General features: G+C 55.4%; 1 protein-coding gene across 2 annotated transcripts; it reads left to right on the forward strand.

Moving 5' to 3' along the window:
- Positions 1 to 34: 34 nt before the first annotated feature.
- ABCD1 (ATP-binding cassette, sub-family D (ALD), member 1) lies at positions 35 to 19,854 on the forward strand. 2 transcript variants are annotated; one of them, XM_012002251.1, is made up of 11 exons: positions 42 to 1,271; positions 4,287 to 4,462; positions 5,577 to 5,589; positions 11,428 to 11,535; positions 11,626 to 11,794; positions 12,276 to 12,370; positions 15,190 to 15,335; positions 15,672 to 15,817; positions 18,102 to 18,186; positions 18,328 to 18,453; positions 18,596 to 19,847. In XM_012002251.1, exons 1-11 carry the CDS (start codon positions 372 to 374, stop codon positions 18,840 to 18,842), a joined length of 2,211 nt encoding a protein of 736 aa, XP_011857641.1. In that variant the 5' UTR covers positions 42 to 371; the 3' UTR covers positions 18,843 to 19,847. The 2 variants fall into 2 exon arrangements, with proteins under 2 accessions (XP_011857640.1, XP_011857641.1); XM_012002250.1 differs by lacking the exon at positions 5,577 to 5,589 and having other exon boundaries at positions 35 to 1,271; positions 4,287 to 4,467; positions 11,393 to 11,535; positions 18,596 to 19,854.
- Positions 19,855 to 25,403: the final 5,549 nt, after the last annotated feature.

Here is a 25,403-nt window from a genome sequence, read left to right on the forward strand (position 1 = left end):
CATCCCCCAAAGGCCTGTGTGTGCTCCTTGGGTCGAGGAGAAGAAGGTGGAGAGGAAGAGACGCCCCCTCTGCCCGAAATCCTTCCAGGCCCTGACCTCAGGAGCCAGGGCACTGACAGGACAGGAGAGCCAAGTTTCTCCACTTGGGCTGCCCGAAGAGGCCGCGACCCTGGAGGGCCCTGAGCCCACCGCACCAGGGGCCCCAGCAGCACCCCGGGGGGCCTAAAGCGACAGTCTCAAGGGCCATCGCAAGGTTTCCAGTTGCCTAGACAACAGGCCCGGGGTCAGAACAACAACCCTTCCAGCCACCTGCCTCAACTGCTGCCCCAGGCACCAGCCCCAGTCCCTGCGCGCCAGCCAGCCCAGGTGACATGCCGGTGCTCTCCAGGCCCCGGCCCTGGCGGGGGAGCACGCTGAAGCGCACGGCCGTGCTCCTGGCCCTCGCGGCCTATGGAGTCCACAAAGTCTACCCCTTGGTGCGCCAGTGCCTGGCCCCGGCCAGGGGTTCTCAGGCGCCCGCCAGGGAGCCCACGCAGGAGGCCTCCGGGGCCGCGGCGGCCAAGGCCGGCATGAACCGGGTATTCCTGCAGCGGCTTCTGTGGCTCCTGCGGCTGCTGTTCCCCCGGGTCCTGTGCCGGGAGACGGGGCTGCTGGCCTTGCACTCGGCCGCCCTGGTGAGCCGCACCTTCCTGTCGGTGTATGTGGCCCGCCTGGACGGAAGGCTGGCCCGCTGCATCGTGCGCAAGGACCCGCGGGCCTTTGGCTGGCAGCTGCTGCAATGGCTCCTCATCGCCCTCCCTGCTACCTTCGTCAACAGTGCCATCCGCTACCTGGAGGGCCAGCTGGCCCTGTCGTTCCGCAGCCGTCTGGTGGCCCACGCCTACCGCCTCTACTTCTCCCAGCAGACCTACTACCGGGTCAGCAACATGGACGGGCGGCTTCGCAACCCTGACCAGTCTCTGACAGAGGACGTGGTGGCCTTTGCGGCCTCTGTGGCCCACCTCTACTCCAACCTGACCAAGCCACTCCTGGACGTGGCCGTGACTTCCTACACCCTGCTTCAGGCGGCCCGCTCCCGTGGGGCCGGCACAGCCTGGCCCTCAGCCATCGCTGGCCTCGTGGTATTCCTCACGGCCAACGTGCTGCGGGCCTTCTCACCCAAGTTTGGGGAGCTGGTGGCAGAGGAGGCGCGGCGGAAGGGGGAGCTGCGCTACATGCACTCGCGTGTGGTGGCCAACTCGGAGGAGATCGCCTTCTATGGGGGCCACGAGGTGGGGCAGGTTGGGACGCTGGGCACGGAGGGAAGTGTGTGGCAGGGAGGCCCGGGGGCAGGCAGCCGTGAGCAGTGGGGACAGTCCAGGGCGGGCTGGGGCTGATGCCAAAGGTGTGGGCAGGCCATGGGAGAGCAGGGCTGGGGTGGGCAGGGCCTTGGGCAGCCGTGGACTCAGGCCCGGCAGTGGAGAGGCAGGAAGGCTGGGTGGGGACTGTCCTGTGCTGGTTGCCTGCACGCTCCTGGCCACTTCTGCTTCCTCTCCTCCTCAAGGAGGTTGTCCCAGCCTTAGAGCTGCGATCCTAGCAGTTTGAGCCTTGAGAGGAGATGCCTGCCATTCGGGAGCGGGGACCAAGGGACGTGACCTGCTGCCTAGCCCCTCCTGGGCCCTTGGGCCCTTTGAAGGCCGGCGTCCAGCAGAGCTGGCTGGCCAAGCAGGCAGGCATTATGGGCATGACTCAGCCCAAGCGAGGTTAATGAGCAGTGCCCAGCGCAGCAGTGGGACTTGGGGTCAAGGCCACCCCCGCCTGAGCCCACAGGCTTGCCCAGCTACCAACTGGCTCAGCTGCCTTCCCGGGCCCCCAGACCAGAGATGCCGGGTCCAGGCTGCCACTGCGGCGGGACACACTTCCTGCTCCTGGCGTGGCCGCCCTTCCGCCCCGTCTGTCTCCTAGTTCCCTGGTGGGCCGGGGCGGGGCGGGCCAGGCAGGCGCTGGGAAAGGTTACTCCAGGTCAATGCTCCCTTTATCTCGCCTCAGCCCCTCCCCTTCCTCGTGCCTGGGGTTGCAGTTGCCTTGGGCCCTGCTCTCTGCGACTCAGTTTCCGTTCCCCAGTGCTTCTTGGGAGGAGGGGCACAATGGCATCCATCCCCCAAAGGCCTGTGTGTGCTCCCTGGGTCAGGTAGCCTCTTGCCCTGGGACCTTGTCTCACTGTGCACCAGCAGAGAAGCAGGCTTGTCCTCGAAGTCCACAGAGAGGGGCATCCCGGGTGTGGGCCAGACTGCAGATTCAGAGAAAAGGCCCCTGGACTCCAGCCACCACTCCAGCTTCCCTCTCCTCTTTACCCGCATGCTGGGCTGCAGGGCCTTGGCAAGCAGCCGCAGCCTTGGGCGAGGCGCTTGGCACATTCCCCGCAGCTACATTGTCAGCCTTGGCTGGCACCCCTGCCAGCTCCCAGCACGAGTCTGGATTGCCGGGGTGCTTGCTTCAGGAATGGGAGATTGGGCTTGCAGGGAGCTGAGCTGTGCAGGCCGACCTGGGTGGCGGGGGCAGAAGAGAGATCACTGGTTCTTTGAAGGCCTTCGTCCAGGCTAACTTCAGGAAGTAGATTACTGGTTCTTTGAAGGACTCCATCCGGGCTAGCTTCAGGAAGTAGCGTGTTGGCCAAGAGGGTTTGTTGGCCAGGGCAGGAGGGCCCGGTGTGCATTCACGGCCTGTTTGCATAGGCCTCGGCTGGAAAGCTGTGTGGGATAGGAAAGCTGTGTGATAGGACCCCTCGGGTGGCATGTGGCCCGTGGCAGTCCCACTGGCTGATGTCCCCGTGGACACTGGCCTAGGCTCAGATCAGGGCAGAAGCAACTGACTGGCTGGAGGGCACACAGCAGAGTATTCTGTCCTTCCTGGGATTGCCACGAGGAGGCTTATTGAAATGCACATGCACATGATCTCTTGCTTGAGAACAAAGTAAAGCTCTCTTGATAAGTCTAAGCATCATTTACAAGAAAGTGGTTCTCCTGGCAGCTCTGCCAGTGTGGTTCAAATTCCCACACTGGTTGCCACCGTCAGGCTGTGTGGACTTGGGCAGGTCACTTTGCCTCCCTGGGCTTCAGTGTTCTGTGTACAATGGGCACGTGAATACACATGCAATGGGACGTGGTGAGAATCAGATGCAGAGACATGAAAGCACTTGGCAAACAGTGCCAAGCTGGGCAGCTGTCATCAGATGGCTATGGGGAGGCAAGGCTGGGGCACGTGCCCCTCGACTGAGCCCAGAAATTCACAACCCCTTGGCTACCTTGCTGGGAGCACTTCCTGACACCTCCCACCTCCCCCACCTGTCTGACTGCTGCTGCCACCTCTTCTCTGCAGATGTCCCTTTCCCCACCTGCTGGTGTCCTGACATAGTGGTGGCCAGTGCAAGAAGGGAAACAGAAGGACAGGGGAGGCCTACCCACTGCTGAAGGAGCGAGGTCCAGGCTCAGCAGTGGGGACATCCACTGGGGCGAGTCCTGTAGGGCCCAGCTCAGCAGCACATCCGTGCAAATTTCTCACCAAAAGGAACTGTGGGAAAGTTGAGGGGAGAGGGGGCCTAAATAGGCCAAGACTGTTGAACTGAGTTTTTCAGAACCAAGAGACAGGGTCTCACTGTGCTGTCCAGGCTGGGGTGCAGTGGTGCCATCACTGCAGCTTCAAACTCCAGGGCTCCAGTGATCCTCCCACCTCAGCCTCGCAAGTAGCTGGGACTACACGTGTGTGCCACCACGCCTGGCTAATTTTTTTTTTTTTTTTAATTGTTTTTGGTAGAGACAGCATCTCGCCATATTGGCCAGGCTGGTCTCCAACTCCTGGGCTCAGACAATTAGCCTCTCAAAGTGCTGGGATTGCAGGTGTGAGCTACTGCACTCAGCCCAAGAGACACTGCCTTTTGCTGTCCTGCGCTGCTCTTTGCTTAGTTTAGTGGGGGAAAAATTAGAGCTGATGGATGATCTCTCTGGATCAGGAGGAGGGGCTAGCAGGGAGCCCAAAGAAATGGGCTCAGCAGAGGACAGAAACAAGGTGACTAGAGGGAGTGGAGAGGGGACGGCAGCCGCACTGTGACATCAGCCAGTCCCTTATATCCCATCACACCTTGAGTTTGAGACCTGGCCCCACCCAATCGTAACCTCTGGCTCTCGGCCTTCTGATGGCCACCATGGCACAGCGTGTGTGAGTGGCACTCGAAGACTCTGACCATTGCCCCCATGGGAGCTGCCACTGTGCATGGCCATGAAGCCTGTCTGTTTCTGTCACCCCCTCAGGTGGAGCTGGCGCTGCTACAGCACTCCTACCAGGACCTGGCCTCGCAGATCAACCTCATCCTTCTGGAACGCCTGTGGTATGTCATGCTGGAGCAGTTCCTCATGAAGTATGTGTGGAGCGCCTCAGGCCTGCTCATGGTGGCTGTCCCCATCATCACCGCCACTGGTTACTCAGAGTCAGGTGAGACCCAGGGCTCTAAGAGGATCCAGGCCAGGGGCCTGTCCCCCATACCGCTGGGTGCTGGGCTCATGAGGGCCCAGCTCAGCTGGCCCGCCTCCCACTTCCGCTGCCGGGGCTGCCGAGGCCCTGCTGCCACCCTTGATGCTCTCAGAGGTTGGGCTTGCCTTGCCCCTCCTTGTTGCCTTTTGCCCTGCGCTCACCTCACGTCCTTTGGTACCACTCAGCCAAGCCCAGGACTGCAAGTCAAGAACACAACATACCACTTCTCCAGGCACAGATACCCTCACCCACCTGTCCCTGTCCTCAACCCAACTGTGACTTAGAGGTGGGAGGATGTGCGGAGTACCTCGAGTGAGCCCCTTTATCACTCCAGCCTTGGTTTCCTCGCCCTGAAACAGCTCTTGTAGGTTGCAAAGGGGAAAGACCTCCACCCTAAGGCGTTTTAGAGGAGTGGGAAGCCTGTTCTACCTGTTATTTTAGTGATAAGATCAAAGATTTAGGTTTTCTGCATTCCTGTTGATTTTGTTTGTTTGTTTTATTTTCTTTTTGGTTTTTGAAACAGGAGTCTGATGTCGCCCAGGCTGGAGTGCAGTGGCACGACCTTGGCTTACTGCAGCCTTGACCTCCCAGGCTCAAGTGATCCTCCTACTTCAGCCTCCCCAGTAGCTGGGACTACAGGCGCAAGCCACCATACCTGGCTAATTTTCATATTTTTTGTAGAGACAGGGTTTCACCATGTTGCCCAGACTGATCTCGAACTCCTGGTCAGGTGGTCCTCCTGCCTCAGCCTCCCAAAGTGCTGGGATTACAGGCGTGAGCCGCCGCGCCCAGCCTGCATTCCTGTTTTGTTTCTCTACTGGATTGCAACTTCTGCATTTGATTTTTTAGTCCGTTAGTGGTTACCCTTTAAAGGATCAACACGTGGCTGGGCGCGGTGGCTCACGCCTGTCATCCCAGCACTTTGGGAGGCCGAGGCAGGCAGATCAGGAGGTCAGGAGATCGAGACCATTCTGGCTAACACGGTGAAACCCCGTCTCTACTAAAAATACAAAAAAATTAGCTAGGTGCGGTGGTAGGTGCCTGTAGTCCCAGCTACTCCGGAGGCTGAGGCAGGAGAATGGCGTGAACCTGGGGGGCGGAGCTTGCAGTGAGCCAGGATAACGCCACTGCACTCCAGCCTGGGTGACAGAGTGAGACTCCGTCTCAAATAAAAATAAAAGTTAAAAATAAAAGATCAACACGCATACTTGTTAGGTTAATCAATAGCTCCGCCTCCTCCTGGACCTTAGAACACAGAAGACCCCCGTGGGGCATGGCGTCATAGCCGAGCCAAGAGTTGGATTTGTACCTAGTTTTTCCTCTTTGCTATCGCCTTATCCACCCGTGATAAAACTCGCTCACACGTTTGCTGAGTTCTATGCTCACCATTTCGCTCCTACATCTCAATTTCTCTTCTATGTTCCGTTGTCTTCCTCCAGATAGACATGTTTTTAGTTTTTGTTTGTTTGTTTTTTAACTCACAACTATACTCAGGACAAACAGTCATCAGTGCTTCTCATTCCTGATTATTTTATTGTAATTCTTTGTGTTGTTTTGTTTTTTGTTTGTTTGTTTGTTTTTTGTAGAGGCAGGTTCTTGCTATGTTGCCCAGGCTAGTGTGGAACTCCTGGGCTCAAGCCGTCCTCCCATATCGACCTCTCGAAGTGCTGGGATGACAGATGTGAGCCACCGCACCTGGCCTGTTGTAATTCTTGATTATTTTTGTTGTAAATGTTTCTATTTCACCCTTATTCCGAAGCTAAAGTTGAGTTGCGCAATGGAGTCTAGGTGGACAATTCTTTTCTCTCAGCCCTTTCACAATGTCTTACTGTCTCCCTGCTTCTTCTATAGCTGCTGACAAATCTGTAGCTGCTGACAAATTGTCCTCCCTGAGTACCCTGTGTTTTTTCTCTGGGTACTCTGATCATTTTCTTTCTTTTTGGCATTCTGCAGTTTCACTATGACGTGTTTAGATGTCAGTTTTTGTTGATTCTGCTTGAGACTTGTTATATGTCCTTTGAATATTCAGGTTTTTCAATCATTCTGGAAGATTCTCAGCTATTAGCTTTTGAGATATTGTCTGACTCTCATTCTTTTATCCCGTTCTTCTAGAACTGGCAACCAGCGCTGGACTTCTGACTCTCTTCATTGTGTCTTTTGGTTTCTGTTTACTGTTTCCCATCTCACACTGTGCTGAATTCTGGGGATGCCCTCAGGCTTTCTTCCTGCTTGCTCATTTGCCAGTTCACCAGTTTTCTTTTCGGCCATGTCTAATTGGAATTTTGTTCACATTTCAGTGGCTGTTTCTGTAAGTTCTATTTCATTCTATTTCAAATAGAAATTTGAAAATGGATATTTCCTTTTTCAAGTAGAAATGTCAGGCTGTTTCTGTGTCTTACTTGCTCATCTTTTTGACTGCTCCTTTTATGCTGTGTATCATGTTAGTCATACTTACCCCACCGTCTCTATCCGATGGTTTGGTTAGCTTCAGTTCTTGGGAGTCTCATTCACCTGTCTTCTGTCTGCTGGTCCTCACTCATGGTGGATCATTTCCTTGTGGGTTTTGCAACAGAACTACTATAGGGATTGATATGACCTCAATGGAGGGTGTAAGTCCGTATTTCTTTCTGTTATGGCCAAGCACTCCAGGGTAAGCAGTTGGAGGCCGTTAGTTAGTGTGGAGGGGATGGTTCCTGAAATGAGAGGTGGTTTCATTTGAATTCATTTGAACTCCAGGCACATTGTTACAAATTCTTAGAGGAGGCTTTTTGTTCATTGCTCATAGAGCCCAGGCTAAGCAAAGAAAGCTTCCTGGTCTTTGCCCTGCCTGCCTCTGGGGCTTTCAAAGGATCACCCGGCTGCCTGCTTCTCTTTGCTCCCAGGAGTTTCCCTTGCTTTCCATCAAGCTTGGCTCTGCTTGAAATAGTGTCATAGTTTTTACGCAGTTTGGTGGGAAGAGGGTTTTCAATTTATAAACAGAAGTCTGATTCTCTCCCTGTTTCTGTTTCCACCTCGGGGCTTCCATGCCCTCAGCCGTCTGTGTCGTCCTCTGGGTGACTCACCAAGAGGAAGGATCAGCCTTGATGCCGGCGTGGGTGCCCGGCCCAGTTAGCGCACCTAGCCCCAGGCACCGAGGCAGCCCATGAAACAGCACCTGCAGCCGCTTCGCTCCATGGCTGCCACTGATTGCATCAGGCTGCTCCCTGCCCTGAAGGCCTAGGACTTTTCTGAGCCTCTGCTGTGCCAGGCTTTGTGGGCTCCTGGCCCTGCTCTGCTGGCCCTCAGAGCCAGCAGCCTTTGAAGGCTGTGAAGCGCTCCCTTTCCCCTGGCTTGATTGGTTCTGTCCTGTGGCCTTCCGTTTTTTGGGGGGGTTTTTTGAGATGGAGTCTCACTCTGTCTCCCAGGCTGGAGTGCAGTGGCACGATCTTGGCTCACTGCAACCTCCGCCTCCTAGATTCAAGCAATTCTCCTGCCTCAGCCTCCCAAGTAGCTGGGACTACAGGAACACACCACCATGCCTGGCTAATTTTTGTATTTTTAGTAGAGATGGGGTTTCGCCATGTTGGCCAGGCTGGTCTTGAACTCCTGACCTCAAGTGATCCATCTGCCTTGGCCTCCCAAAGTGCTGGGATTATAGGCATGAGCCACTGTACCTGGTCCTGTGGCCTTCTTATTTCCCCAAATGCCAGGCCTGCTCTGTCTTGGGGCCTGTGCCAGGAGCACTCTTTACTCTGCTGCCCTGTGGCACAGCCCACCTATGCAAGGCCCGACCTACCTACCACCACCTTTCCTGTCTCCTTCCCTGCCTCATTGCTCTCCCAAGCACTGAACACCCCGTCAGTGGTGCTCTTCTCTCTCCCTGCCATGGACTGCAAGCCCCGTGGAGGGCAGGGATTTTTGTCTGTTTTGTCCCTGCTATGTCCCCTGCACTGGGTGGCTAGTGAGGGCTCCAGGTGCTTCAAGGAGGTGCAGCGTGCTGGTTGGGGAAGATTTAGATAAGCTTTGCTGGGCTGGCGTGCAAGGCAGGTGGGCTCAGGAGATGGGCAGGGCCTGTGGCTCCCACTCCAGCCCAGAGGCTTTGCTCTGTCCAGCTCCAGGGCCCTGGCCTTAGTCGCCCAAGGCTCCAAGAGAACCTGCAGAGGGCAGCTGGTTCTGCGCCAGGATGCCCTAGGCACAAAGACTTGCAGACCCTTCCCTTTGTCCACAGAGACTGTCCAGCTCTTAGAATACCTGGGGAGGAGGGCTGTGTCCTTAAGAGCACGGTGGGGGCCGGGCGCGGTGGCTCAAGCCTGTAATCCCAGCACTTTGGGAGGCCGAGGCGGGCGGATCACGAGGTCAGGAGATCGAGACCATCCTGGCTAACACCGTGAAACCCCGTCTCTACTAAAAAAAATACAAAAAATTAGCCGGGCGTGGTGGCGGGTGCCTGTAGTCCCAGCTACTCGGGAGCCTGAGGCAGGAGAATGGCGTGAACCCAGGGGGCGGAGCTTGCAGTGAGCCGAGATCGCGCCACTGCACTCCAGCCTGGGGCACAGAGCAAGACTCCGTCTCAAAAAAAAAAAAAAAAAAGAGCACGGTGGGAAGGAAGGTCCAAGGCCTTCAACCTTTAGGATTAATGTCCCCACCCTGCCAGCCCAGTCTAGTTCCCTGGTTTCCCAGGCCAGGCCCCTTTCCACCCTGCATGGCCCTGAGCTGACTCTACGTTTCATGTCCTCCCCCAGCCCCCAGCCAATGATCCCTGAGGCTTACCCCTCAGGATCACACACACCCCTGGATAGAGTCCTCGGGTCCTTCACAGGACCTTCCCACCACCTCAGCCACACCCCAGTACCCTCAGAGGCAGCCTTCACCCTTGCTCCCCACCTCTGCTCCTGTGGGGACTCTAAGGATCAAGAAACTGAGAGGGCCATTGACGAGGGTCAAGGGTGCTGCCACGGGGCCCTAGAGTGTGACAGAAAAGCAAGTTAAGACAGGAGCAGCTCCTGGGAGAAACAGACACCAAACAATATGGCTGCTGGCCCAGAGGTCAAAAACCATGGTGTAGAGGTCAGGAAGTGGGACATTAGGCTGGGCGCGGTGGCTCACGCCTGTAATCTCAGCATCTTGGGAGGCCAAGGCGAGCGGATCACCTGAGGTCAGGAGTTTGAGACCAGCCTGGCCAACATGGTGAGACCCCGTCTCTACTAAAAATACAAAAAAATTAGCTGGGCTTGGTGGCAGGCGCCTGTAATCCCAGCTACTTGGGAGGCTGAGGCATAAGAGTCACTTGAACCTGGGAGGCAGAGGTTGCAGTGAGCCAAGATCACACCACTGCACTCCAGCCTGGGCAACAGAGCAAGACTCTGTCTCAAAAAAAAAAGAAAAGAAAGAAAGAAAAAAAAAAGAAAGTTGGTGTTTCAAAGCCAAACAGCCCTGGGCGTTGGATGACAAAGTTCATATATTCCCCAGGAGGGGCGACATCAGTGGTGCAGGACAGAGGGCAGGTGGAAGGAGCTGGTTGTACCCAGAAACAAAGCGAGATGCCTGCTGGTGCATTTTAAAAATCAATGTTATTGAGATGTAATTAACATACCATACAATTCATCCTTTTCCATGTACAATTTAAATTCATTCACAGAGTTGTGCAGCCATCACCACTAACTCCAGAATGTTTTATTTTTATTTTATCCCCCAAAGAAACCCCAGACCCATGAACAGTCACTCCTCATTCCCTCTCTCCAGCCCCTGGCACCCACTCATCTGCTTCCTGTCTCTGTGGATTTGCCTATCTGGACATGTCCTAGAAATGGAATCATGTGCTCTGTGGCCTTTTGTGACTACCTTCCTTCACTGAGCATCATGGTTTCAAGATTCGTCCATGTCCTAAGATGAATCAGTCCTTCATTCCTTTTCATAGCTGAATAATATTCCATTGTGTACATAGACCACAATTTCTTTATGCATTCATCCATTGATGGACATTTTGGGTTTCTTCATGTTTTGGCTATTGTGAATAACACTGCTGTGAACATCCATGGACAAGTCTCTATGTGCACAGATATTTTCGTTTCTCCTAGGTGTATAGCTAGGAGTGGAATTGCCAGGTCACACAGTAACTGGACAGTTCACTTTTTGAGGAGCTGCGAGACCGTTCTCCACAGTGGCTGCCCCATTTTACCTTTCCGCCAGCAGTGTTGGAGGGTTCCACCGTTTCATCCTGGCTAGCACTGGTTGTCATCTCCTTTGTGTTCTAGCCACCTAGTGGGTGGGAGGTGGTATCTCTTGGTGGTTTTGATTTGCATTTCCCTGATGACTAATGACGCCGAGCCACTTTTGATGTGCTGAGTGGCCATTTGTATGTCTTCTTTGGAGAAGTGTCTGTTCACGTCCTTTGCCCATGTGTGATCGGGTTAGCTCTGTCGTTGAGTTGTAAAAGCTCTTTGTATATTCTGGCTACTGCACCCTCATCAGATGTGTGCTTCACCAGTCCAGAGTTTACTCCCAGTCTGTAGGTTGTCTTTTTCACTGTCTGGATGTTGTCCTTTGGCGCACAAAAGTGTTGAGTTGGATGAGGTTTAGTTGATGTGTTTTTCTCTTGTTGCTCATGCTTTTGGTGTCCTAGTGAAGGAACTGTTGCCATATCCAAGGTCGTGAAGCTTTATCCCATTTTCTTCTAAGAGTTTCATAGTCTGGGCTACGCTACACATCACCCTATGATGTGCTCTGGGTTGGTTTGTATGTATGGTGTGGGGAGTCCCTCTTGCACATGGAGAGAAAGAGAGAGAGAGCTGGTTGCCTTGGCACCATCTGCAGAAGAGCCTGGCCTTTCTCTCCAGCGGCTCATTTTTAACTTTCCACTGTCTCTGCCCCTCCCCGCCCCGCCACCCACCCCTCTGGGGCTTTGCAGATGCAGAGGCCGTGAAGAAGGCAGCCTTGGAAAAGAAGGAGGAGGAGCTGGTGAGCGAGCGCACAGAAGCCTTCACTATTGCCCGCAACCTCCTGACAGCGGCTGCAGATGCCATTGAGCGGATCATGTCGTCGTACAAGGAGGTACCTCTGGCCCAGCCCCACCCTTGCCATCCCTGCCATGCTCCTCTCCCTGCAACTGGCGAGGGCTGAGCCAGGGCCACCCTCCCTCAGGTGACGGAGCTTGCTGGCTACACAGCCCGGGTGCACGAGATGTTCCAGGTCTTTGAAGATGTTCAGCGCTGTCACTTCAAGAGGCCCGGGGAGCTGGAGGACGCTCAGGCGGGCTCTGGGACCATCGGCCGGTCTGGTGTCCGCGTGGAGGGCCCCCTGAAGATCCGAGGTAAGGCTGTCCCCTCGCTATGAGTGACCCCGCCCCTGCTGCTACTGCAGATGCTGACCTGCTGCCCCAGCTCCTCCCATTCCTGCTCCCTCACTCAGGGACCTCTGTGCGCTTCTGGCCCATCCCAGTCCACCCAGGACGGGAGGGCTGCCCAGCAGGGTCTTTGAGGACTTCGGCCTGGTCGAGCTGGGCCCCTGGAGGGTTTCCTGGGGAGAGAAAGTTCCAGTCAGTGTGTCAGCCGCTGGCTGCCATGGGAGGCAGGTGCTGCAGAAGTGGGTGGCGGCCCAGGGCACCGTACTAGACACTGAGGGAAGAGTTCAGCTTGTTGGAAAACCTGGCTGTGTTCCCTAGGGGCCCTGGACCACAGGCTACTGGTGGGGAACCAGCTGGCATGCTACCGGGGGTACGCAGACCCTCCAGAATGCAGAGGGGTTGCCGCCACTCCTTCCCCTCCCCACCCCCCGCCGTACTCTCTCTGCAGGCCAGGTGGTGGATGTGGAGCAGGGGATCATCTGCGAGAACATCCCCATCATCACGCCCTCAGGAGAGGTGGTGGTGGCCAGCCTCAACATCAGGGTAGGTCCAGCGGGGAGGGCGCCAGCCACGCACATATGCAAGCCTCAGCCCTTGGTTCCCGCCTGTCTGTGCTGGCAGCAGCCATTGTCCCTAGATCTACGTGGCAGGTGGGCCAAGGTCAAGGTGAGAGACCAACGTGTCTCTGACTGTTCATCCTGGGGCAACAGAGGCTGATAAGAGAGACCAGTGATACCAGGATTGGCCAAGGTTCACCCCGGCGTTCCTGGCCCTATCATCTGATGCCAGCTCCCCATACTCCTAAGAAAACCAAGACCCGGGCGGGGGGCTCTGCTTCAAACCTTGCCACTCGACCTCCCTGGGAAGGCCACAGATTACCTGTGTCCCCAGGCAGGGGTTTAGATGGGGCTGGGGAGCAATGGAGTGAGGGGGAGACTGGGGTGGAGGGACAGGTAGAGAAGTGACAAGGAATCACTCATTCATTCATTCATTTAAGCAATATGCCCTGAACTCTGAGCTGGGCACTAGAAACCTGAGGTAAATCAGGAGCCCTGCACTCAGGGAGTCCTCACCGTGGAGGGGCACTAAAGTGTTACAAAGGTCTCCAGGTGGACAGCTGTTCAAGGGACAGTGGGGATCACAAGAAGAGTGGTCAAAGTCCCTCGGGGTGGTGGGGGTGGGATGAAGCCTTGCCCAGGAGCCGCTGCGAGCAAGTGGGCAGGCAGCTGACGGTAGAGGCCGTGGGCCTGAGGGGCAGCTCACACAGGACAAAGCAGACAGGAGGGGCATGCCAGGGAGGAGGGGCGTGCCAGGGAGGAGGGGCGTGCCAGGGAGGAGGGGCGTGCCAGGGAGGAGGGGCCAGCACAGGTGGTTACCCCTCACCGCCGGCAGTGGCCGCTCCTAGGATATCGGGGGAGCTGATCACCAGTGAGTCTGAGGAGGGTGGTTTCCAGGCTGGCCCCGGGCAGCACAAGCAGGCAGGGGCAGCAGGCAAGCTCACAGGGCCCCTGCACACCGGGCCACAGCTGCTCAGGGAGCCAGGTGTGCAAGATGGGGCAAGGCCCAGGCCCGGCCCCTCAGGAGGGGACAGTCAGGTGGCTGCATTAGCATCCTGTGGCTGTGGTCACAAAGTGTTACAAACTTTGAGTGGCTTTCCCAGCAGAGATGGCCTCTCTCCCAGCTGGGGAACGGCAGTCCGAGAGGAAGGCGCAGGCGGGGCGGACTCTGGCCAAGTACCGAGAAGGCGCCTCAGCTCGGGGCCTCTGTCCCAGCTTCTGCTCTGCTGACCATCTGCGGGCTTCCTTGGCTTCTGCCACGGCAGGTTGGCCTCAGCCTCTGTCTCCACACAGCACTCTCCCTCTGGGTGTGTCCGTGTCTCCGTCTGCCCTGCCATGACATGGGTCACATTGCATTAGGGCCCACCCTTCTGCAGAATGACCTCATCCAAACCTAATTCGTCACGTCCGCAACGACCCTGTTTCCAAATCAGCTCACACTCCAAGGTAGTGGGGATTAGGGTTCCCACATAGGAATTTCAGAAGACACGGTTCCGTCCATGACACTGCCTGAGGTAAGCTAAAGACTACGCCCTCAAGTCTTCCCAGGAGCCCTGTGTAGCATTGTTACCATGGACTTCACTGACTCCAGGCCCCCGGCCTCCTCCCTGCACACAGCCCTCCCCCCAGCCTGGCTGGCATTTTCCCGAAGTAAACGTTTCCTAGCTCCAGTGAGGACCATGGAATCAGTGAATTGAGGAGCCTGGGGTCCATGATGCAGAGCCCAGGGGCCACTGTGGCATCTCTGGGTCATTCTGGCACCTGGGAAGGCAGTGGGTCTGTACTGTCAGTCTAGAGCCATAAAGAAAGTACCTTTTGGGCCGGGTGTGGTGGTTCATGCCTGTCATCCCAGCACTTTGGGAGGCCGAGGTGGGCAGATCGCTTCAGCCCAGGAGTTCAAGACCAGCCTGGGCAACATGGCAAACACCGTCTCTACAAAAATTTTTAAAAATACAAAACTAAGCCAAGTGTGGTGGCCGTGCCTATAGTTCTAGCTACTTGAAAAGCTAAAGTGAGAGGATCTCTTGAGCCCAGTAGGTTGAGCCTGCAGTGAGCCATGATCCCACCCCAAGGCCCTGTCTCAAAAAGAAAAGAAAGAAACTGCCTTTTGTCCCCAGTGACTCAGGAGGCCAAGGTGAGAGAATTGCTTGAGTCCAAGAGTTTGAGACCAGCCTGTGCAACATAGCAAGACCCCGTCTCTAAAAAAACATTTAAAACTTAGCCAGGCATGGTGGCGTGCATCTGTAGGCCCAGCTACTCAGGAGGCTGAGGTGGGAGGATGACTTGAGCCAAGGAGTTGGAGACAGCAGTGAGCTGTGGTCACACCACTGCACTCCAGCCTGGGCGACACTGAGATCTCGTCTCTTGAAAACAAAGTGCCTTTCAGGGCAGTTCCTTAAAGGGGGCTGAGAGTTGACCCTGCACTTGGATTCCTGGTGAAGTGGAAGTTGGATGGGACTGAGGATGGCACTGGCTGTGTTGAAACACACCTACTCGTTCAGCTGTGGCAGAATAGGCCCTTCCTCTTGTGCTGGACCCACGTTCTCTGGGCATGTCAGGGCCTGAGGACAGGGCCAGGTCTTGTCCATTCCTATGTCCTGGGCCAGGCATTTAGCGAGAGCTAAATTTAGCTAGGGCCGTGGATGCTGGATCCCATCCCCCAGGCCCTGCTGTCCTTTATCAACAGATCAAGAATGGCCCGCCTGCTGGCCTCGGGCACTGGGAGCCTCTCAAGGCTGGGCAGGAGGCCATAGGGTACGGGAAGGAGCCTGCGCTCTCTGGCGTCAGTGGCTGTTGCCCCTGCAGGTGGAGGAAGGCATGCATCTGCTCATCACGGGCCCCAACGGCTGCGGCAAGAGCTCCCTGTTCCGGATCCTGGGTGGGCTCTGGCCCACGTACGGCGGTGTGCTCTACAAGCCCCCACCCCAGCGCATGTTCTACATCCCACAGAGGTGAGGAAGCCCATGCGTCTCTCCTGCACCTCTTCCTGCCTGTGCGCTCACGCATGGCTTCCTGCAGAGGCCCAGGAAGTGGTGAAGAGTCAGCACCTCAGGAGAGGACACCGAGGCACTGTCCCCAGAGCCAGAGACAGGCTATGGTTCCTGCTCCCTCCAAACCCGCCCAATCCACTGCCCTGTTTTGGATCTGTGTGGGGTGTGTGCACGGGCGGCGACGTGAGCGTGTGGGTGCGTGTGAGCGTGGCATGTGGACACTGCCTGGGAGGCGCAGAGTATCTTGGGAGAGGCAGGGCCAGCCCTTCCCTCTATGGACACCCAGCTTTCCCACAGGCCCTATATGTCTGTGGGCTCCCTGCGTGACCAGGTGATCTACCCGGACTCAGTGGAGGACATGCGAAGGAAGGGCTACTCAGAGCAGGACCTGGAAGCCATCCTGGACATCGTGCATCTGCACCACATCCTGCAGCGGGAGGGAGGTAGGAGGCCTGGGGCTGGCAGCCTCCTTTTGTCCCACTGTGGCCTCTCCCTTGGCCTCCAGGGAGTGAAGATTCTCTCAACATCCAGGAGTCTAAAGTGCCAGGTGCCACAGGGGCGGGACAGAGGGTGCTGCCTCTAAGGCCTGCCTACCAGGGAGGACCAGCACCACACAGATGGCCCCAGGTGGCATGGGTGCTCTAGAGAAGGGGGCACCTAACAGGGATGTGCACCTCATTGGGGGACCCAGGATACCCTCTCCCAGAGAAAAGAGGTCTGAGCTGAGCCCTGCAGAATGCTGAGCGGTTACCCTGTCGGGGAGCCAGGGACAGCAGGGCGGAGTGCGGCCCACAGGCTTGGTGGCGCGACAGGCTAGCTCACAGAGTCCCCTCCGGACCAGACGGGAGCCTAGGCTTTCCCTGAGCAGGATCAGACGCTCTTGGAAGGACCATGGGGCGGTGGGCAGGGGCAGGCACATGTGTGCAGTGATGGCTACTGTCCGGAGGTTTGTGCAGACGCTTGGAGGGGGCTGGGGCCAGCAGAGTCGGGTGGATTCTGAGATGAGTTCACGGAAAAGGAGGCCAGACTAAGCTGTTGTCTTGTCCTGGGCTTATCAAGGAATGCTGCTTGTTCACAGTGTCCATCGTGCTGGGAGAGCAGAGGAGGAGAGGGGGGTGCAGCTGCAGGGACATGGTAGGAGTGTTTAGTTCTCTCTTTGAATTCTGATCCTCTGGGTTCAGCTTCCAGCCCCCAGTGCTGGGTGCAAGATTGCCCTGGGCAAGGGCCTCGCCTTGCTGGGGCTCCCCTTCACGGTTCACGGGCACAGGCACCAAGCCCTGCCTTGGTGGCAACATGAGAAGAAGTGGCTCCTGCAGGAAATGGCTGGGGGGTTGTCACCTGCCTGTGGAGGAAGCGGGGACACAGGTGGCGATGGCAGTGGGGCAGCCCCTGGCGCGGCCCTGCTTCTTGCTCCTGCTGCCCTCAGCCTGGGAGCAGTGGCCCCTCCCGCCTCTGTGGCAGCCTGAATGCCTAGGGCCTGTGGCCGGCCAGCGTGAGCCGTTAGGATGGAGTTGAGCTGCGAGGAACAGAACCGGCCTCCCTGCAGTAGTGGCTAAGATCGTTTGTGAGTTTATTCTGCTGAGCTGTTAGGTCCCAAGAGAGCCAGGCCACGGTTGCCGGGGCTGGCCCTGCTCTGTGAAGGTCCTAGGGCTCTAGGCTTTTCTACCAGGTCACTCTGCTGTGTGTGGCCTCCATTTCCGAAGTTACCTCATGATACAGGGGGGCTGCTGCAGCCCTCACATCATGTCCCAGGCTGTAGGATGGAGGAAGTAGAAGGGAAGGGGCAAAAGGTATGTGCCTTCTATATTTTAAGGAAGGTTCCAGAAGCCACCATATTGAATACTTACAGTTACATCTCATTGGCCACAACTTAGTCTCATGCTCACACCTCACCACAAGGCCACCTGGGAAGCGTAATCTCTATTCTGGGTGGCCATACACCCTGTCGCCACTTCCAGTCCTGGGCCGCAGGGGAAGGCAGCATGCCCGAGAATACAGGAGGGGCCACTTCTGCCGCAGTGCCCCGGCCCAGTGGAGCAGCCAACTCACCTGCTTGTTCAAGCAGCCCACTCGAGCCTTGCCAAAGTGCTGGCACAGGGCAGTGACAGGAGGCCCAACCCCTGTGGGTGGTGACAAGCCCCTGGTCTGGGGAGAGCACTGTGGCAGCTCTGGGGCTCTGTGCCAGGGAATTGTGTGGGTGCCCTGGGGCTGCCATAAACCGCAGGGGTGGGTCATCTCCTGCATCCAGCAGCCTGAGATCCAGGTGCCAGCAGGGTGGACTCCTTCTGGGTGTCGTGACAGAAGGATGTGTTCCAGGCCTCTGTCCTTGGCTCGCAGATAGCCCACTTTTCCCTGTATATCTTCACCTCATGTTCCCCTATGCACTTCCTCTGCCCGCATACCCCCTTTTTATGAGGACATAGTCATATTGAATTAGGGTCTACTCTGATGACCTCATCTTAGTGTGATCACCTCCATGAAGGCCCTGTCTCCAAATAAGGTCACACTGAAGTGCTGGGGCTGGGACTCCACCATATCTCTTCTAGGAGAAGGCATGATTCCAGTCCCCACTCCTCCATGATTAATGCCTGGCAGACGGACAAGGACACAGAGGCACAGTGGCCCTGTCATCACAGCCAGCTCATTCCCACAGCTCCCCCAGCTCCCCGGCCGGCCCCCAGGGCTGGGTGCTGGTGGAACTGAGCCAAGACCCTTGCCCCCGCCCAGGCTGGGAGGCTGTGTGTGACTGGAAGGACGTCCTGTCGGGTGGCGAGAAGCAAAGAATCGGCATGGCCCGCATGTTCTACCACAGGTGAGCACTCTGGGCTCCCTGGGCTCCCCTGGAAGGGGAAGTAGCAGCCATGGGGAGGCCTGGGCTCAGTGGAGCCTGAGCTGGGCTGAGGTACTGGGCCCTGGAGGGCGCACAGACTCTCCTCTCGGCCCGGACCCCCAGGCCCAAGTACGCCCTCCTGGATGAATGCACCAGTGCCGTGAGCATCGATGTGGAAGGCAAGATCTTCCAGGCAGCCAAGGACGCGGGCATCGCCCTGCTCTCCATCACCCACCGGCCCTCCCTGTGGTAGGTGCCCTCTCTCCCTGTCTGGGGTCGGTGGGAGTGGCAGCCTGAGGGGAGGACGTGGCCTGGTGAGCCCAGCAGCAGCAGGCGGCTCTCATCAGCAGCCCTCGTGCCGTGCCCCTGACCCTGTCCCTCTCCTGGCCAGGAAGTACCACACACACTTGCTACAGTTCGACGGGGAGGGTGGCTGGAAGTTCGAGAAGCTGGACTCGGCTGCTCGCCTGAGCCTGACAGAGGAGAAGCAGCGGCTGGAGCAGCAGCTGGCAGGCATTCCCAAGATGCAGCGGCGCCTCCAAGAGCTCTGCCAGATCCTGGGCGAGGCCATGGCCCCAGCACAGGTGCCGGCACCTAGCCCACAAGACCCTGGTGGCCTCCAGGGTGCCTCCACCTGACTCGGCCTTCCCCGGCCCCTGCCCCGCCCCCAAGCTCAGATCATATGAAGGAGACAGCAGCACCCACCTGCGCATGCACCCTGCTCCTGCATGCCTGGCCCCTCCTAGAAGACCCTTCCCGCCCTTGGGAAAGTAGATGTGGAGGGTGACGCCCTGCATAACCCCCACCCTGTCCCTCCCACTCCCTGGGGGGGCTGTTCCACAGTGACTGGGCCCTGTCCAGGGTAGTGAGTCTTCTACTTTGCTCCGTGGAGGAAGCTGGGGCACGGGGGCCCAGTGCTGGCCACAGCAGCGCAGCCGAGCCCCAGGAGCCACTCAGGCCACAGCCCCTGGTGCTGCAGGTGGCCTCCCTCCGGAGACTCGAGTCCCCATGATTCCCTCCTCGTCAGTCTCTCAAAGACCCCATGATCCATCCCCTGAGGGTGGCCAGCCAAGGCTTCTGTCCCATGGGATGCCATAAAAGCCACCCAGTGGGACCCATGGTCACACAGAGCCCCTCACCTGCATCCTCTCCCCCACGAGAGCCCTGAAGAGCCCACGGGAGAGGGACGCACAGCACTGCCTGCCGAGCGAGAATGTAGCCGCAGCCCCCTCGGCCCCTCACCTCTTCTTTCTACAGCCTAATTTATTGGATTCCCTATTCGTAGCCATCTCCATGGCCAATGTGACTACCCTGCCAGCAGCGGGGGTGGCCCAGCCTCTGAGTCCCATGGGGCCCTGGCTCCCACTGGTGCCAAACCCAGCCCCTGTGGCCGTCACCCCGCCAGCCTACACTGCCAGCCGCCACCGGGGCACACGGGCCTCTGCTTGCCAGCCGGGAGTGCGGACACCATGTTCCCAGCTCAGTGCCAAAGAGGGGTCACCAGGGGGAGCTGTCTATAGAGCCAGCGCCTGCCCGAGAGACCCCACCGCCACCGTGTGCCTTTCCCAGGCCCTCAGCCCTCGGGCCGGGCGCCACCCCCAGTCCCCCCAGTAAAAGCCTCCATTGGCAAATGCAGTCCTTCCTCCCTGCCTCGGAGTCTGGTGGTGTCTGCTGCGGGTCTCGGGGAGAGATGGAGGAGAGGGAGTGGGTTGCCTGTGGGGGAAAGAGTGAGTTTGGGAAAGGAGTGGGCCTGACCCCCAAGCCCTTCTGTGGGGGAAAGTCACCAGAAGACACGGTCCAGCATGCCCTCCGCCAAGCCTCACACCAGTGCTCTTAGGGTTCCCATGACGGTGGCGGGGCAGAACCTGCAACAACATTGCACAGAAATACTGGCTGAGCCCAAATAGGACTAGGGGAGGGGATCATGCTGGTCCCTGTGGGAGGAGCACGAAGGCAAGAGAAGGGATGTCTAAGCTGCCACACAGGGTGCTGCTGGCTCTTCTAGGGAGAAGGCCATTTGTGCAGGGACCTGGGGGGAGCCAGGAGCACAGCACAGGGTGTTCGTGCTGCATGCAGGGTAAGGGAGGGCTGCGGCCGGCGGGCCTTGGAGGCCACACTACAGAGGCAGGACTTAGCCCAGAGGCCACCGAGGCGCTGTCAGCAACAGGGAAGCAGTGTTGAGTTCTGCAGGATGCATGTGAGGGTGGCTGGTGGGAATGGGGTGCAGCAGCCCACCTGGCCTCAGAGGCACTAGAACTGAGAACAGCTGTACGGCCATACCTTTATGCATGGATGGCCATAGCCTCCCAAAGGTGGGGCAGCCTGAGTGCTCGTCAACAGACAAATGGACAAACAGCCTGTCCATAAGGCGCAGTGCCATTCCGCCATAACATGACGGATAGACCTCGAAGAGTTCATGCTGGGTGAAAGAAGCCAGACACAAACGTCCAGAATAGGCTCATCGGGACAGAAAGCAGACAAGTGGGTGTCAAGGGCTGGGGCAAGGGAAGGAAAATGGGGCGGGGGTCCTTTTAAAAATATATATATATATATAGTATGTATTTTTTATTTTTTAATGAGACAGGATCTCAGCCTGTCACCCAGGCTGGAGTGCAGTGGTGCAGTCATAACTCACTGCAGCCTTGATCTCCCCGGCTCAAGCAATTCTCCTGCCCTAGCCTCCTGAGTAGCTGGAACTACAGGCGTGTGCCACCATACCCTGCTAATTTTGTGATTTCTTTTGTAGGCAGGATCTCACTATGTTGCCCAGGCTGGTCTCAAACTGCTGAGCTCAAGCAATCGTCCTGCCTCAGCCTCCCACAGTGCTGGATTAGAGGCATGAGCCACCCCACCCAGCCTCAGATTTCTTTTTATTGTGAAGAAAATGTTCTGGAACTATAGAGCATACTAAATGCCACTGAATTGTGCACTTTAAAGGGATTGATTGTGTATTTTGTGAATATCACCTCAAAAGCAGATAGATGGTAGATGATTGATGGATAAATTGATACATAGATATATACATGTATAGACATGATTGATATAGATGATTGATAGATGATGGATGATTGATGGGTGATAAGTGATAGATAAAAGATAATACATGATAGATACATGGATAGATAGATGAATAGAGAGAGAGAGAGATGATTTAAAATTTTTTTAGAGATGAGATCTCACTATGTTGCCCAGTCTGGACTCAATGTGCTAGCATCAAGCAGTCCTCCTGCCTCAGCCTCCTGAGTTGCTGGGACTACAGCCACATGCCACTGTGCCTGGTGATAGATAAATGATTGAAAGATAGACATGATAGAGGCATAAATGATAGACAGATGGAGAGACATGATAACAGGTAGATAGGAAGATACATGGGATAGATCAATGATTGATTATATAGATAAATGATATAGATTGATAGATTATTCATTATAGACTGATAGGTGGACAGTTGATTGATAGATGATCGATTGATTGGTTGATTGATTGATGGAGAGAGAGAAGAAAGCATAGCCATTGCAGCCACCCAGACAAGACATGCTGAGGCCTGAAGTTCCAGAAGTTTTGAGCAGTTGGAAGAACTTGACAGGCATGGGGGCAGCTTCTTCAGGGAGTGGAGGGGGCAGCAAGGTGCCACTGGGTTCTGGTTTGGAAGGTTAGGTGAGTGACAGCACCCTTGGTGGACAGAGGCAACTCCAAAGGAGGGGCAGACCTGGGGAGCAGGTGCAGCCTGAGGGGTTGGTGCACAGGCAGTTGGTTCAGAGCTTGGTGCTCCTCAGTGGGACGTGGGTCAGCAGGGAGGCCAGTGGTTGTTGAAGTTTGGATGGAGACAGCCTGGCTGAGGGGAGGGGCATGCTTGGCATCTCATTTAGGGGACAGGAGGTAGACTGTTTACCTGCATTTTGAGATTAGGATTTATTCCTGATCCCAGGAAATGGCCGATTCAGAGGGCTGGAAGTTGTTCCTCTATTTCTTCTGACGATTGTGTAAGTCGCCCATGCTTGATCATAAACCCCTTTTGTTTATTTTTGACACATAGCTGGAATGGCTCTAATTGCTACAGATAGAAGGAGACACATTTGGCAAAGACCATGCAAAAGGAAGCTAGTGGAGAGAAGCTCATATCGTACAAACTAGGCTCCAGGGCAAAATCATTATTAGGATTAAAAGAGGTTGCAGCATACTGATGAGTATTCATTCCAAAGCATTCACTGGCGGGGGAGGGGTGGGGGAAAATAATAAATACATAAATAAGTAAATTATTTTAAAAGAAGTATTAGCGGCTAGGCGTGGTTGCTCACACCTGTAATCCCAGCATTTTGGGAGGCCAAGGCGGGCAGATCACCTGAGGTCAGGAGATCGAGACCAGCCTGACCAACATGGTGACACCCCATCTCTACTGCAGTACAAAATTAGCCAGGCGTGGTGGCTCATACCTGTAGTCCCAGCTACTTGGGAGGCTGAGGCAGAACTGCTTGAACCTGGGAGGAGAAGGTTGCCATGAGCCAAGATCACGCCATTGCACTCCAGCCTGGGTGACAGGAAAAAAAATAAGCATTAGCCATTCTGATCTTGTGTGCCTGCATAATGATAGAGCCTCAAATGACTACAAAACAAGAAAAGGAAAAATTAATTTAAAAAAAGTACATTCTCCATGCAGGAAATTATACCACCTCTCACTGGAACTGCTGGTCTAAGCAGACTCAATTAGTAAGAATGTAGAAAAATTGGGCCAGGCATAGCGTCTCATGCTTGTAATCCCAACACTTTGGGAGGCGAAGGCAGGCAGATTACTTGAGGTCAGGAGTTCGAGACCAGCTTGGCCAACATGCTGAAACTAAAATAAAAAATATAAAAATGAGCCAGATGTGGTGGCTCGTGCCTGTAATTCCAGCTACTCAGGTGGCTAAGGCAGGAGAATCACTTGAACTTGAGGTTTCAGTGAGCTGAGATCGTGCCCCTGCACTCCAGCCTGGGCAACAGAGTGAGACTGTCAAAAAAAAAAGAATATGGAAAAGTTGAACAAGCTTAATTTAGTGGACACCCAAAAACTACAGACCACACATTGTTTTTAAGTTCACCTTGGACATTTACTAACACTCACCATGTCCTAGGCTGCAAAACAAGACTCAGCAAATAGCAAAAGAACTCACATCACACCAGCCATGTTCTTGATGCAATAGAATAAAGGCATAAATTGGCAACCAAACTAAAACTAAGGGCTCCCCTATGTTTGGAAATTTAAAGATACACTACTGGCCAGACATGGTGCCTCACACCTATAATCCCAGAATTTCGGGAGGCCAAGGTGGGAGGATCACTTGAGCCCAGGAGTTCAAGACCAGCCTAGGCAACATAGTGAGACCCCCCCATCTCTATAAAAACAAATTAAATTATTTTTTAAATTAAAAAAATTAAAACTAATGCACTGGTCTGAGAAGAATTATAATGAAAATCTAAAAGCATTTAGAACTGAACAATGAAAACTATGTACAAAAGCTTAAGCCATGTAACCCAAGCAGTACTATGAGGAAATTTAAAAAAAAGAAAAGAAAAAAAAGAAAAGAAAAAACGTGTGACCAGGCGCAGTGGCTCACGCCTCTAATCCCAGCACCTTGGGAGGCCAAGGTGAGTGGATCACCTGAGGTCAGGAATTCGAGACCATCCTGGTCAACATGATGAAACCCCGTCTCTACTAAAAATACAAAAATTAGCTGGGCGTAGTGGCAGGCACCTGTAATCCCAGCTACCTGGGAGGCTGAGGCAGGAGAATCACTTGAAACTGGAAGGCAGAGGTTGCACTGAGCCAAGATCCTACTGCTGCACTCCAGCCTGGGCGACAAGAGCAAAACTCCATCTGAAAAAAAAAAAAGTAAAAAATAGAAATAATATTATGAACTACAGAGTGGTCTCCCTCCAGGCACCACTGCGAGCTGAAACACCAGGGGCACCTGGGGGCGAAAGACATGAGTGGGAACAAGTTCAGCCCTTGCTTCTCCTCCAAACGCCACTAAAAGGAATGCAAAGAGATTGCAGATGTAAAAGGGAAGAGTTCACAGCAGAGAGTGAGAGGAGTGCCTGCCAGGAACATCACAGAAGCTGGAAAACAAGTTGGGGAGTGATAACTGATTCAAGGGATCAGAGTGAACTTGGAAAAAAGTGATGGGAAGCACCAAGGGCACGTGCCCACAGAGGAAAGGCCACGTGAGGCCACCACCCAGAAGAGAGGCCTTGGAAGAAACCCACCCTGCTGGCACCATGATCCTGGGCTTCCAGCCTGCAGGACTGTCAGACCATTACAGTGTTGGACCGACACTGTAAAGAAAGAAGTAGTGATAGCAGGCATGGTTGTCTCGCTCCAGTTCTAAAAGGGGGAAGGATGCCAGGTGCGATGGTCTCCACAAGGCCCTTCCATGTTTCTCTGTGGCACCTGCAGTGCCTGGATGTCAGCACTGGGAGAAACCACCTCCAGATTCATCTGTAAAATCCAAGCATCAGTGAGCTCAACTCTCCCGCTTTCTCAGCTCTCTGTTTCCATTGGATTTGGTTGAACTGGGCCAGGGCCAGCATCAGAGGCAAACCCAAAGCTGCTCTCTGCGGACTGACTTCTTCTCCCTTCTCTTACGTGTTTGCCATGTCCGCTAGCCTGTGAGCTTCAGGAGACAAAGGAGCATGTTTCTCCTTCCTGACACCCCCAAAACTTGCACAGCACATGCTATAAAATGCATGAGGGCTCTTTGCATTACAATTTTGAAAAAGAATCATGAACTATGATTTAGCGTCTCTTCCCATCAAACCCCAGGCCCATACAGCAATTGCCTCTACCTGTGACGCACACCTCCTACCTGTCCTCCCCCGAACCTGGCATCCCTGTCCTGCAGACCAGACACAAAACTCACTGCCATCCCTCTTCAACCTGGCTTCCTTTCTGACTTCCCTTCAGGTGCCAGGCAGAACCGTGGGGATCATCTGACCCTCTGTCTCTGTCATCCTTCCCTATTCCACTAGCCTGTGTCCTATTGACTCAGTCCCCAAAGTCCCTCTCGCTCCCTACCGGATCCTCAGTGTCTGGTAGCACAGTGCCTGGCGTAGAGCTACATAGCAACCACTAGGTGAATACAAGAATGATGTGATTGAGGGTGTCTGCAGTCTCATATGCTGCCCATGCTCGGTGACGCAGTGAATCATCATCTGTTTGGAAC

Source organism: Mandrillus leucophaeus, unplaced genomic scaffold (genome assembly GCF_000951045.1).
Source record: "Mandrillus leucophaeus isolate KB7577 unplaced genomic scaffold, Mleu.le_1.0 Scaffold681, whole genome shotgun sequence".
Taxonomy (NCBI): Eukaryota; Metazoa; Chordata; class Mammalia; order Primates; family Cercopithecidae; genus Mandrillus; species Mandrillus leucophaeus.

What these genes read in the sequence shown, in the direction of transcription:
- ABCD1 (XM_012002250.1), top strand. Translation starts at nt 372, where the DNA reads ATGCCGGTGCTCTCCAGGCCCCGGCCCTGGCGGGGGAGCACGCTGAAG. An exon ending in GGGCCCCCTGAAGATCCGAG is followed by an intron (nt 11,795 to 12,275) that starts GTAAGGCTGTCC and finishes CTCTCTCTGCAG; the next exon opens with GCCAGGTGGTGGATGTGGAG. An exon ending in ATGTTCTACATCCCACAGAG is followed by an intron (nt 15,336 to 15,671) that starts GTGAGGAAGCCC and finishes GCTTTCCCACAG; the next exon opens with GCCCTATATGTCTGTGGGCT.